The 12,567-nt window shown below is 46.0% G+C and overlaps 1 protein-coding gene across 2 annotated transcripts in view; it reads right to left on the bottom strand.

Annotated features, from left to right (window-relative positions):
* Positions 1–364: 364 nt before the first annotated feature.
* ADCY9 (adenylate cyclase 9) overlaps positions 365–12,567 on the bottom strand; it is a 116,472-nt gene continuing 104,269 nt past the window's right edge. For both annotated transcript variants that reach the window (XM_057748486.1, XM_057748487.1), the window contains exons 10-11: positions 10,278–10,319; positions 365–5,772 (exon numbers count right to left, since the gene is read on the bottom strand). In XM_057748486.1, coding sequence (XP_057604469.1) covers positions 4,581–5,772; positions 10,278–10,319 — 1,234 coding nt within the window. In that variant the 3' untranslated portion in view covers positions 365–4,580. The remainder of the gene's footprint in view (positions 5,773–10,277; positions 10,320–12,567) is intronic.

The following is a 12,567-nucleotide window of genomic DNA, read 5'->3' on the forward strand; positions in this document are numbered from 1 at the left end:
TTGCATAATTCCTTTCTCCTTCTGACTTTCAGGCCCAGCAGGGATATGAGAAATCCCCACACTTAAGTTACTCTAACATACAGTGACAACTCTTTGGAGTCATGTTACTTAAAAACCAATTTTTACAAAGGAACAGTATAAAAATAGACACTTGGGAAGATCTGAGTTTATGCCTACATGGTGCACACGTGTGTACTCTTTCTTAATCACTTCCTCTCACTTTTCTCCTGCCCAGTTAGCTGCTTCTTCCTGGCACTCGGGATGCATCCCAGGTGGCCACAGCGACAGATTCCCACAGCAGAGAAAAGCAACCACATGTGAAAGAGATATTAGATGAAGGAGATAACTCCTCCCCAGCCCCGGCAGAGGTTAAGTGAATACCATGTGACCACTCCACTCAACCACACTGTTGGACTACCTGATGGGGCCCAAAGCCTCCAGTTAGAGAGAGACATTTAGCAAGCATGTCATTCCAAGAGCTCAGAGATCACTTCCCAAGAAACCAGAGAAAAGGCCAGCCCTCAATTTGGGTAAGGTCAATTCTTTACTACACTTATTTTATAATTCTCCCTAAAATGAGAGTGAAAAGATTAAAAGAAAAAAAATAGAATAGATGAAAGAGAAACCAGAAATGCTAAGTCCTGAGGCTTATTGCAAACATTAGAGGCTGCCTTTCTTGACTGTTTGAGAAACCCCCCGAAGTCCCTGGGGTGTCCTTTCTAGTAGAGAAACGCAACAAAGACCACTATTCCCTCACCTGCAGAAGGGTCCTAGGAATGCCTGCAGCGTGGACTCAGAGGAAAGAGCACCTTCATCAATGAGCAGTGTCCTCATGGATACCAAGCTCCAGTGGAGGATCACCTAGAAGCTGGATCCCTTGGAGCTGATGAGCAAGGCCTTTGCTGAGTCGACAAGAGGGTCCTGTGCTCTGAAATTGCACATAAATACTGAACTAGTCAGGAAAAACCCTGAAGGAAGATGCTCTAACCCATGGCAGAGTCAGCATATGGCTACAGATTTGGAGGTGAGCCCCTATGGCATGTAAAATGGCATGTGTGTTTTTCAGTGAAGACATTCTGTGACTTTAAACAGATTCTGAAATGGGTTTGTGACTTCCCCATGATACGGGCACCCCAGTACTCTGTAAGGGAGAGGTATATGGGCATCTCTTTTCAGAAAACTCAATTCATTTTCTCAGCTTAAGATATTGCAGGGAAAAACTACTTTGAAGGCCTAATAAAATCAGGATATGGTTGCAAGCAAAATTTGTCCTGCAACCTCCTTTTGTTAAAAGTTCCAAGTAAAAGTAAATACTTCTCAACCAAAGTTAACTGTAGCAAATAAGTCCATTTAAAACACACACACACACACACACACACACAATAAGCATTTTTAGTTGCCTTGTTTTCAAAGTCACAATGTGAAAGACCTGCAAAGCTTCCTATTTTAGCCACAAATTGCAGGGAACGAGTGCCCTAATCTCGGAAGTGGTATCAATCCTATCAATGAGGAAATACCAGGCATCAAATATTGAGATTTTGGAGTATTTTAATGTCTATTTCTTCAGTGGGTGCATTTTTAAATTATCAGGATTAACAATTTAAGAAGGGTAGAGCAAAGGAAAGATGGAGAACGCAAACACTTGGTTCTCGTGAATTTCAGACTGTAGGCATGACGTGATTTTTTGAAACAACCAAAAAGTGCTTACCTCGAAAATCTAGAAATGCAAACGCGGACAGATCTTTGGAAACTACAAATCACTACAGCCCACGTAACGGGAAAGCACGCGGCCCTTTGGCTCTCAATGTCAAGTGCAAATGTGCAGGTGTCTCCACAGCGCAGTCAGGGTAACGGAGCTGTGAGCAGCCTCCAAGCTCGGTGAGGGTTTCACAACTGATGCTCTGCATTTGTTTGCATTGGATACAATGATGTGTGCTTGTTTATATATATTTATACATATATCATTTGATCTGACCTGAGGCCAAGAAGAAAATAGCAATTGCAACTCAAAGCAACTATTTACACACATTCAATTCTGAAGTATTGCTTCCTGCCCTAAGTTCACAGGAGGTATTGCCGCTCTGAAGAACGTCTCCTCTGAATTGGTAGCGCTTGAACCCGCTGCTCAGAAGCCCGTCTTGTCTTCAGCAACCGTCTGCTTGATGCCCACTGAGTTGGAGGCCCGGCGCGGCCGCTGCAGATACTCTGTGGTTCTTCGTTGAGGTATGCTTCTGAGCAGGGGCTGGGAAGGACCCGGGTCACTGGCGGCCCAGAGAGAACATCTGTACTGGTTGCTTAGGAAGGCTCAGGGTGTTTTTTAAAGACAATCTAAACATCCGTCAAAGGCTCCCATTTGCACAATGCTGAACCGGACTGGCGGACGTCACCACTCTCTCCCTGCGTCTGCAGCCCCTTGGCTCCCTGGGAATCTCAGGAGGGGAAGGGAAGAAAAAAGTTTGACAGGGAGGAAGCGTGTGCAGAGATGAACTTTGTGGAGCACATTTTGAACGGAACAGCAGAGACACGGGGAACATCAGCAACTGCCCGGCCCCCAGCCGCTGCCGGAGCTGCAGAGTCTGGAATCAGACTGCGGAGGGCGAGGGCCACACTCGACACATGCCTTAATACTGACGGAGGGAACCCCTGACACGCCCACAATCCCGATGGACAAGCAGAGCATCAGGTAGTGTTTTTAAGAAAAAATAAAAATAAAATTTCTGCGGTATTTTATAAGAATACATTCTTTAGAAGCAAGAGGTATTGTCACAGCATTGGAAGACCAACAATCTGACAGTAAAACCTGAAGGCAAATCTCCCTGCATGTGGAGATCCTGGCTACGTACGACCGCACCTCCGGGGGCCATGCCAAGCACGCCCCTGGGGGGCTGGCTGATCAGAATCAATACTTCATGATGCCGGGAAGGGCAGGTTCTGTACGTATTTGGCGAGGAGGAGTGATAACGGGACTTAATGCAGATGTGAAAGCTACATAGAGATTTACCAGTGAAAAGAAAATACACACGGCACGTCAGTGAAGACCTTACACAGAGGAGGAGCTAGTCCTCAAACATCCCATGAGCTGCAGCCACTTTAAGAATGAGCTGTCATGACTATGATGTGGCAACTCTGGCCTGAGTTCAATTCCAGATACACTTCAGACTCAATGTGGCAAATCGTAATTATGAGTGGGACTAGCAACAGAGGGCACAGAAGCGATTTCCTTAGGTTTTCTGTACTTCCGCTGGTTCCACACCTCATCTGTATCTGGACAATTCTGTCCCTATGTACAGTGTAAGAGCTCCATCTGAAGAGGGCTGGGACACACTCACCAGGCTCAATCCTGCCACATATGGGCCCTGCGCAGGCTAAGAACGGGAAAGGATGGAGAAGCTTCCTGAATGTGGAAGCCAAGCACTGCCCACGGCCCTGGTGCTCTGCCTAGACCGGCTTCACAGAGAGTGGTTCTAATCCCACCCCTGCCGTGGGCAGACCCCCTGGGCGGGGGACAGAGCAGGGCTTTTGGTTTTAAAAGTGGTGGCCAAGGACTTCCCCGACCCAGCGCACACAGGCTGCGCCCACTGAGGTCCTGCTCAGCCCCTCGCAGCGGAGGCGGCCCAGAGTGGCTGAAGCACTAACAGCTACCTTCTCCTCCTTCTGCTGTGCCCTCTGTCACCAATCCCCCACCCCCAGGCTAGTTCCCTTCATGAGAAAGAATGACCCAGCAACCATCCCCAAGACACACACGTTTCCTGATAAATAAATAAATAAATAAGTGCAACCCTCGGATGTTTATTTTGCGTTTCCCTCTCGGACGAGTCGGCCTCCAAGACGAGCCCCTTTGCTCCAGCTGGAAGACCCCTTGGGGCAGGGGCAGAATGAAAAAGGGCTTTTAGATACCTGAGGCCTGGTTTCACGAGCTGTGAGGCCGCTCAGCGTTTGGAATCTCGGCCTGCACGAGAAGGAAGCCCTAAAGCCGCTGGGTGTGGAGAGGCGGTGGGTACAGCCATAGCCCCCGAGGGCCCGGCTGGCCTGGAAGGCGCAGGTTGGGGCGGACACCAGTGTCCTGGCTGACGGCCCCCTGCGGTCCTCAGCCTGCGCCCCCCAGCATCCCTGCCCAGTGAGTTACTGGCACTTGATATCAGATTCATGAATGCAAGTGTGTGTGCATGTATGTGTTTACATAGAAAGGTCAGGTCACTGGAAAAACACTAGTATGTATACAGAAAAAAACCTCGAAAACATTGTATTAGCAAAAAAAAAAAAAAAGTGTCTCGTGAGAAAAAGCAATAAAAATAATATTTTAACCACAGCTTCTGTTTTAACGTTCACCACCACCCAGCGCCACACCCTGGCCGCGCCTTCCCTGGACTCCAGGCCGTGCCAGCCCCTGAAGGCACTTGTTCTCCACGCTGCCGAATGGTCACACCAAGAGGGAAGAGGAAAGAAACAGATGAAAATGAACCCTGAATAACTGTGATCCACACAGAAGTTAGGGCTGCAATGACCACACGACACCACGTCTGGGGACGGCAACTGTGGTGCCTGGAAGGACAGAGCACCGCGGGTGGCGCTGAGCCGCGTCACGCCCTCTTTGAGACATTAAGCTTGGTGAGTTCGTTGGCTTCCTCCACCCCCGCTTCTTCACAGTCACTTTTCTCTATGGCTTTGCCTAACCGACACCTCTCTTCGGCTTTGATGGGCTCCTTCCAGGGTCTCTTAGAAGACGGGTGAGTGTCCCTGGCCTGTATGTTGTTCTCGGAACCCAGGGACGCCTGGTCCGGGTTCTGTACGGAAGGCACCAGGTTGGCGATCTCATCCGTGGGGGAGCGTCCGATGCTGCCATCCACCTGGACTCGGATGTCAGGGGAGATGGACAGCTGGTGCTGCGGCACCATCCCGTTGTCTGTGCACTTGGGGTACAGGTAGGTCTTCATCTGGCCTTTGCCCTTGACGTTCACAGTCCCTCTGTAGTCGAAGTCATATCCCATCTTGCTCAGGACGCGGTAGCTCTCCTCGCTGACCTGGATGCGGCACTCCACCCCCGTGGTGTCCATCCTGCTGGCGATGTTGACCGTGTCTCCCCAGATGTCATACAGCAACTTGGTGGTGCCGATGACACCTGCCGTCAGGGGCCCATGGTTGAAGCCCACCCTGAGCTTGAAGTTGAACCAGAGCATGTTGTTGTTGAAGTCGTCCACCACACGCATCATCTCCTTGGCGAACTCAAAGAGGATCTGCAGGTGCTCCTGTGGGTGGCTGCCGTCGCGGCACTGCGTGGTGTTCAGCCCCGACGCGGCCATGTATGTGGCCCCGATGGTCTTGATCTTCTCGATGCTGCTGTAGTCCGGCTTGCTCAGGAGCTCATCAAAGTCCCCGATCAGCTCGTTGAGGACCCGGTAGCATTCCTTGCCGCCCTCGTAATTCTCCTCATAGAACTCGCTGAAGTTGACGATGCTGGCGAAGATGACCCCTCCGTTGTCGTGGTTCTTGGAGTAGGTCTGGGAGACCTTCAGCTGCTCGGCCACATGGTAGGGGATGATGTTTCTTAGCAGCCAGTCGGCCTGGTCCCTCATGCTCTGGATCTTGGTGCGGTGCAGGTCCGCCTCCACGTCCCCATGGTAGTGCAGGCGGTAGCTGACTTCGAATTCTCGATTCAGGAACCAGACCAGCAAGAGCAGGAGGAAGAAGACAAGAATCACCTCCTGGCCGATCAGACTGGCTGGGCTCCTGTTGTCGTGCTGCAGCGAGACGTTGCACAGATTCCTCGCGGAGCTGGAGAGGAAAGAGAGGAGAAAGGACGTGCCTTCTGAAATGCATCTTTAAGGAAAAGGCTACTTCCCAGTGCTTCCAGGTTCTGAACCAGCCCAGCTAACCAGCATCCTGCACAGAGTTTTGTGCAGCTGGAACCTTCGACCACCTGCAGCTGCAGAGTGACCTGTTTCTGTTTAGAAAGATGTGGTGGGATTAAGAGTCACTCTTGCAAGATTCCTTTTAAAGTGCTTTGTACTTGCTTTGTTTTTCAGAAGTCTTTAGCTCCTTGATTTTTAAAATCTTTTCTTTTTCCCCAACTTTTTATTTTGAAAAGTCTCAACCTTATAAAAAGGTTAAGAGACTAGCAAAACAAACATTTGTGCACCCTTCTCCTGGATGCAACAACTGTCACCATTGTGCTGCTTTGTTTTTTCCCCTCTGTCAACTCACACCGTACACACGCATGCACCGTGTACACACACTCACACAGGCACACTAGGCTGAACATTCTGAAAGTAAGCTGCAGACATCAGGCCACTTCAGTCTTGAACAGCTCATTAAGTATCTCCTAAGAATGACATCTCCCTACGGAATCACACCGCCACTATCACACTCAAGAAATTTCACATCCTCTGATACACTCTGATATAATCCCCTCTGATACACTCTGATATAATCCCCTGCCCTCTCCCTCCCACCTGCCAGGGTTAGTTCTGTTGCCAAAGTCATTTAAGATAACTGTTAAGGTTTTTAAAAAGAATATAAAATGTATACTTTTAATAGTAACACACTGCAAGAAACAATATAAACAATGGGAAATAAGTGTCTTTCCTATGAGGTAAACGCTGTTGCACTCTTCTAACACACAGCTGTGCTGTAACAACCAGACCCCTGCTGAGGGTGTTCAGGTTGTGTCCATTTTTGAGGACCACGAAGGAGGCTACAGCGGATATTCCTGTGTGTCGCTGTGCATATGAATGAGCCTGTCTGTGGGATAAACTCCTGGCAGTGAAGCTGCTGAGTCATTTAGAATTGTCACTTAGAATTCTATTAGAAATTTCTAAACTGCCCTTCTAAGGGCTGAGCCCTTTCTATTCCCTCTGATGGCCAAGTCTGCTTGGTCTGCTCTGCGGTTCCACGGTGCCAAAGGGCCACAGCTGGGACCCCAGTACTAAAGATTAGCGTGGGCAGCCATCTCTTCTAAAATTTATTCTTTAAATATAATTTTTTTCCACTTAAAAATACTACATACTTATATCATATAAAATTTAGGGTAAAAGTAGAAAGAAAAAAAGATTCACCTGTCATCACACCATCCAGAGGTGATTACTGTTAATGTTTGTGGAATTTCCTTCTTATCCTTCTATCTGTTTACAAGGCTGTGATTGCTCTGCTCAAGTAAACTGTACCCTGATGTACTCTAAAATGCACAGAGAGGGCTGCTAGATTTTACGTCATAATGGTCTGGGTAACTTATATGAATATAATTATATATAAAACAGATGGACCCTGAGTTCAGATAGTACCATGGCACAGAAAGCTCAATTCTATAATCAGTGTTTTTTAATGAATTTTATTGTTACCTATAACTTAAAGATATTAAAAATAATGAAATCAACCAACCTCCCATAACACCTTCCATGTAACAGTTACAAAAGCCCTGCCCTTGGTGTAATGATGCCTGGGCTGTGACTGAGCTGGCCCCCCACAGAAATCTGGGACCCTTGGGCAGGTCATGCCATCTTTCAGGTCTCTCTGTTTCCTCACATGTAAACTGAAGATGGGCTGGAGTATCACTAAGTCTCTACTGGCCCAAGGGTCTGTGCAGAAAGGGCCTGAGGCTATGTCCGTAGAACCAGCGGAGTGCCCTAGGCTGGCATCAGGGAGCTTGGATTTGGGGAGGGTTCCCATCAGTCCTTAACGAGAGGGGCTTACCATGCCTAGACTGTTTGTATAAACAACACAGCTTACGCTGAGCACCTGCCCTCCTTCTGAAAATCTGGAATTTTGGTACACGCGAGGCAGAGGGTACCTATGTGACCAGCTGCCAAGAAAAACCCTGGAGTCTCTGAGGGGCTCCCCAGTGGGTGTTTCTCATGCACTGTCACAGCTCACGGCTGCAGGAATGAAGCGCATCCTGTACGACTCCACTGGGAGAGGACTCCTGAACGCTGGTGCCTGGTTTCCTTTGGACTCAGTTTCATGCACCTTTGTTCCCTGCTGATTCTGCTTTGCGTCCTTTTGCTGTAATAAACCACAGCTATGGGTACGACCATGTGCTGAGTCCTGAGTCCTCCAAGTGAATGACTGGACCTGAGAGTGGTCTTGGGGACCCTGAGAGAGATTCTATGACAATGCCTAAGAACCAAGAACCAAAAAAGGCCTCTGTGGCAAGATACACCACACTTCACTCATTAATTTGGCCAACTGTCATTTAAACACATGGCAGTACATACTATGAATCTCAAGTATTAAACAAAATAACTATTTTAGATACTAAAACAGATTATGTCCAGCCCCTCAAGCCCTCTGGTTGGCTCAGAGTAGGGAGAGAATCTGGAGGGAGTGAGTCTTCTCTGTGTGAACTCATCTCCTTGGCTTAGGAGTTGCCCTTTCTTCTGGTTTCTCCAAGGTGGTAACACTGAGGAACAGCCTCTTTATGAGGAGATGTCACCAAGGCTTAAGGTCATCCTAGAACCAGGCATTGCAAACCCAGCAGTAGAAGTGGGGGTGTGTCTCGGTTTCCTCAGCTGTGCTGTGGCCAAAGCTGGCAGTGTGGCCTGAGCCTGGGACGGGCACAGGCCAGTGCCCTCTGGACAGAGCAGGGGAATATGAAACGAGAGCAGGTATGAGAGAGAAAGGGAAACAGCTGCACTGCTTGCTTTTACCTTTGCTTAAAATGAACAGTCCTAATGTGCAGAGGCTGACATGTCACGCCCAAGGGGCTGCCTTGCAACAGAAGATCTGTAACCAGTGGATGAGAGAATTACTGCCACTCTACAACCCATATTTCTTATTCTACAGCAGAAGGAATAAGGAATGCTATGGTTCTACTCCCAAATTCAAACAGTAAAGGTCAGTCCCAAAAGGAGGAATCTTATGTGACTAAATGCAAGACATGACTTAATAGGTGGACAAATAGAAGTCAGAGTAAAATACAGTACAGTTCATTACCACGGAGAAGAGAGACTACAAAATAGAGAAAAACAGAAAACAAAGACCACTCGATGCCCTGGCCAAATAAACATGAGATGCCTTAACATTTTGGTGTATTTCAATGCCATTTAAAATCTATGCCTAGGCTGGGAGTGGGGTGCACCAGAAGGAGGCATGAGGGGCTCCTGTGCTGCTGGTAACGTTCTGTTTCTTGGTCTGGGTGGCAGATAAATGGGTGTGTTCACTTGTGAAAATTCACTGAGCTGTTCTCATGATCTGGGGGCTTTTCTGTGCATGTGTTATACGTCAATAAAAAGTTAATTTAAAAAAAGATGTTAAGTGTTTTGCTGCTAGGTCTTATTATCGTCAATCATACATAGAAACATCTGTAGTCTGCTTCTGTTCCATTGTCACTTTAACTCTCCTTCCCAACTTCTAAATGTCCACAGACATTTAATTTTTTAATTGTAGAAACACAGAAAAAAATCATCACTCATCATCAGGTCATAAGTATTACATATCTTACTTTTTTTCATACATGATGAAATACCTGGCCGTAGCTATAAAACATATGCAATTTCACATAATAAATGAAAGATGAAAACCACAAATGCTTTCCATATTGCTGCATTTTTAACAGTTATAATATTTGTATATATATCATAATTTAATTAATTTCTTTTCTACTGACAACCAAAGTTGTGGATGAACTTTCAATATTATCAATCACTATGATCAATGTTTTGGGGGATGCAGCCTTTACCAAATGTTGAATTATTTCCTCAGCAGATAAGCAAAACCAGAATTCTTAGGTTAAAGGTGATGAACATTCTTATGACTATTTTTTGTAGACTGTCAAATTATTTTCCAAAACTATCATACCATTCTGAAAAGCAATAAGGCATGGCAGAAAAAGCACGGCCTGGTAGTGAGGGAGGCCAGGGTTTTTTCCCTCCTGAGCTCCTTCTGGGGAACTATACTTAGCACAGCAGCATCAGCCGCCACTGTGAACTGTGTCCATGAGCATCTGCGCTTTACCTTGACTTACTCTGTGCCTCTGTTAGCAAGCTGTGTCCCAACGTAACTGCTTCTTCGCTTTTTGGCTTAGGAAAGGTTTCACAGGAACGCCCTACTTTCAGAGAGCAGGAGAAACCTGCCTACGTCTTAACAATCACTCATTTTCCCAATAAGATATTTATAAGTATTATCTGATACTTTAACAAATGCGTATTTTCCACTTACTCTTTTAAGAATGCATATGTTGTTCTTTTTAATTCAAGACACAACTGTTTTCAGGAAGCTTAGAAATAACCAGCAATAATATGGTTACTTTTATTTATTCAGATATAGGCACAATGTTAAAAGCTTACCTGAAATTCTGTACTGCATCCACATGCGAAATTACTATGGAACTGAAATTAAAATGCAGAAAACTATTATTATAAAAAGCAAAGAAGGCATTATACAAAGCAACCTGAGAAGAGTTTAAATAAAAACACCATTCCTATTTTTAAGGTGGAGACCATGGTGGATGGTTAAGGATAGTAAATTTTAATTATAATTTGATGCTGTGTGTTAATGAAGAATAACAAAATGAAAAGACAATGATATTAAAGCCTGTATCCCAGCTGTGGAAAGTAGGCACAACCACCAGAGAGCAAAATCAAGGAAGAGTCTCTAAGGCCTTCATTTTGCTGTTAAGGACTTATCCGTAGTGTCCTACAGGCTAGAAACTTCAATCATGTTCAAATAGCCAAGTCTTCTGACAAAGGATCAATTTCAAAAGGCCCTGCTGGAGGCTGTGGCAGATTACTTACTGGAGAAGCCAGACTTTGCTATTGGTGGTGCCCAAAGCAATCAAACCCCAATTTTAAGGCACCAAAACCACATGTGACTAAAGACCTCTCTCTTGCTGCTGGGGAAGGTTCCCAAGACACGCAGCCCCATCCTCTCCACACGTTGCATGGCTTCCTCTGGAGTCACACTACCCAGCGTCCACTCAGGCCCACACATCACCCAAACCTCTCCACTCGGGGCAGGTGCCATGATGCTTCATCCTCCAGGCCCCCCAGCCTTGCTCCCTACAAAGGGGACGTTAGAGAGTGCCTGTGAGCAGCTGTCCTGGGCAGCAAAGGCCAGTGAGGGCTCAGAGCAGCTTTTATGATTAGAGGAGGTATTAGATGACTTCACAGAAAAGGAAAGAAAAGCAAGAGCTACACACAAAATGCAAATCCTAAGACTTTATGTCCTCTTCTCACCCTGTCCAGAGGTGACTGTGACTGCCGTAAACCACGTCTGTGTCTGTGTCCCCCCAAAGCTGGAAGAGTACCTCCCACCCGCACTTCATAGGAGTTGAGTTTATGTTTTGTCCTCCTCGCATGTTCCCTACCCTGGTTTGGCTCGGTGGTGATGGGGTGGACGGGTTGAAAGGATTCTGTGTGAATGGGGGTGTGCTGGGTTCAGCAGAGATTCAACCACCAGTCCTGCCTCAAGATCCGCTATTTGGTTTCTGGGCAAAAAGGCGATGGATGGGCTCCGCATCGCTACAGCTCTCTAGACCCAAGTGGAAAAGGCCCACGTCAGTGACTGAATGACACTGTGAAAGGGGCTCATAGGGTATTTGTGTTGGATCTAAAAGGTTAAAAGGCGGATTGCTGAATTTTATGCTCTTGGGAAAGAGCTTTATAACGACCATAATTCCAGAAGGCCGCACTTTCAGAAAGGAAAAAGGACACTTTGTTTTGCTTAAAGTAATTTAACTATTCATTTAAGTTTCCTTTCAAATGCTGAATGACATTTCTATTTCCTTTTTGATCTTAATTTGCAGAGAACCTGAATATCTTTCATGTGGTTATTATTTTATTAAGTAAATTGAGGAAGGACACTCACTCTCTCCATTACTGACCACTGCTTTGGTAATACCAAAAATGCACTATGGCAATTTATCTGATATTGAGACAAACTGGACCATTTCCTACTAAAGCAATGGTTCCCGGCAATAATAATACCATTCCTAGGGGGCATTTTGGAAACAATGGGGGTCCCTCTGGTTGTCATAATAATTTGGGGAGCCAGGAACATTAAGATGTCCTGCAAAGCACAATGGAGAAATGTCCCATGTAACTTCGAAATATCCTGCTAACCTAAACCCACTGTAATTTTAAATAAATGGTTCTTTAATGTGTTAACATAAAATATTTTTTATAAGCAGTTACATAAAAGTCCAACATTTAGGAGAAGTCTGTTAGAGAAACAAGCTAATGGCTTTGAGACATTCCCCCGAAATTCCTGAATAAATTACTCACTGTGTGCACTCTGCTATCCAAGGTATCATCGTATTTCCTTTAAAAAGGTTAAAAGTCACAAAACCAGTTGCAAATGTGCAACAGATAATTTCAGACTCATTTCAACAACTAAGAACCAAACATGATTTAATTAGTAGAACACATGAAAGGCGGGGTCTTACTGGATTTCATTAACAAAGGATGTTTTAAACATAGCACCTACCATTGCCATCCTATATATTTTAATTTTAAAATTTTTTGTAGCACAGAAGTAAGAACAGATCCTGTCCCCAGGGGTCTTCACAAAGCTCCTGTTTCTTTTCCTCCCATCATCCATGACAGGGCTTTGAAGGCCATTTGAGTACCAAGGATGGAA

The sequence above is a fragment of the Hippopotamus amphibius genome, chromosome 9, assembly GCF_030028045.1.
Source record: "Hippopotamus amphibius kiboko isolate mHipAmp2 chromosome 9, mHipAmp2.hap2, whole genome shotgun sequence".
NCBI lineage: Eukaryota > Metazoa > Chordata > Mammalia > Artiodactyla > Hippopotamidae > Hippopotamus > Hippopotamus amphibius.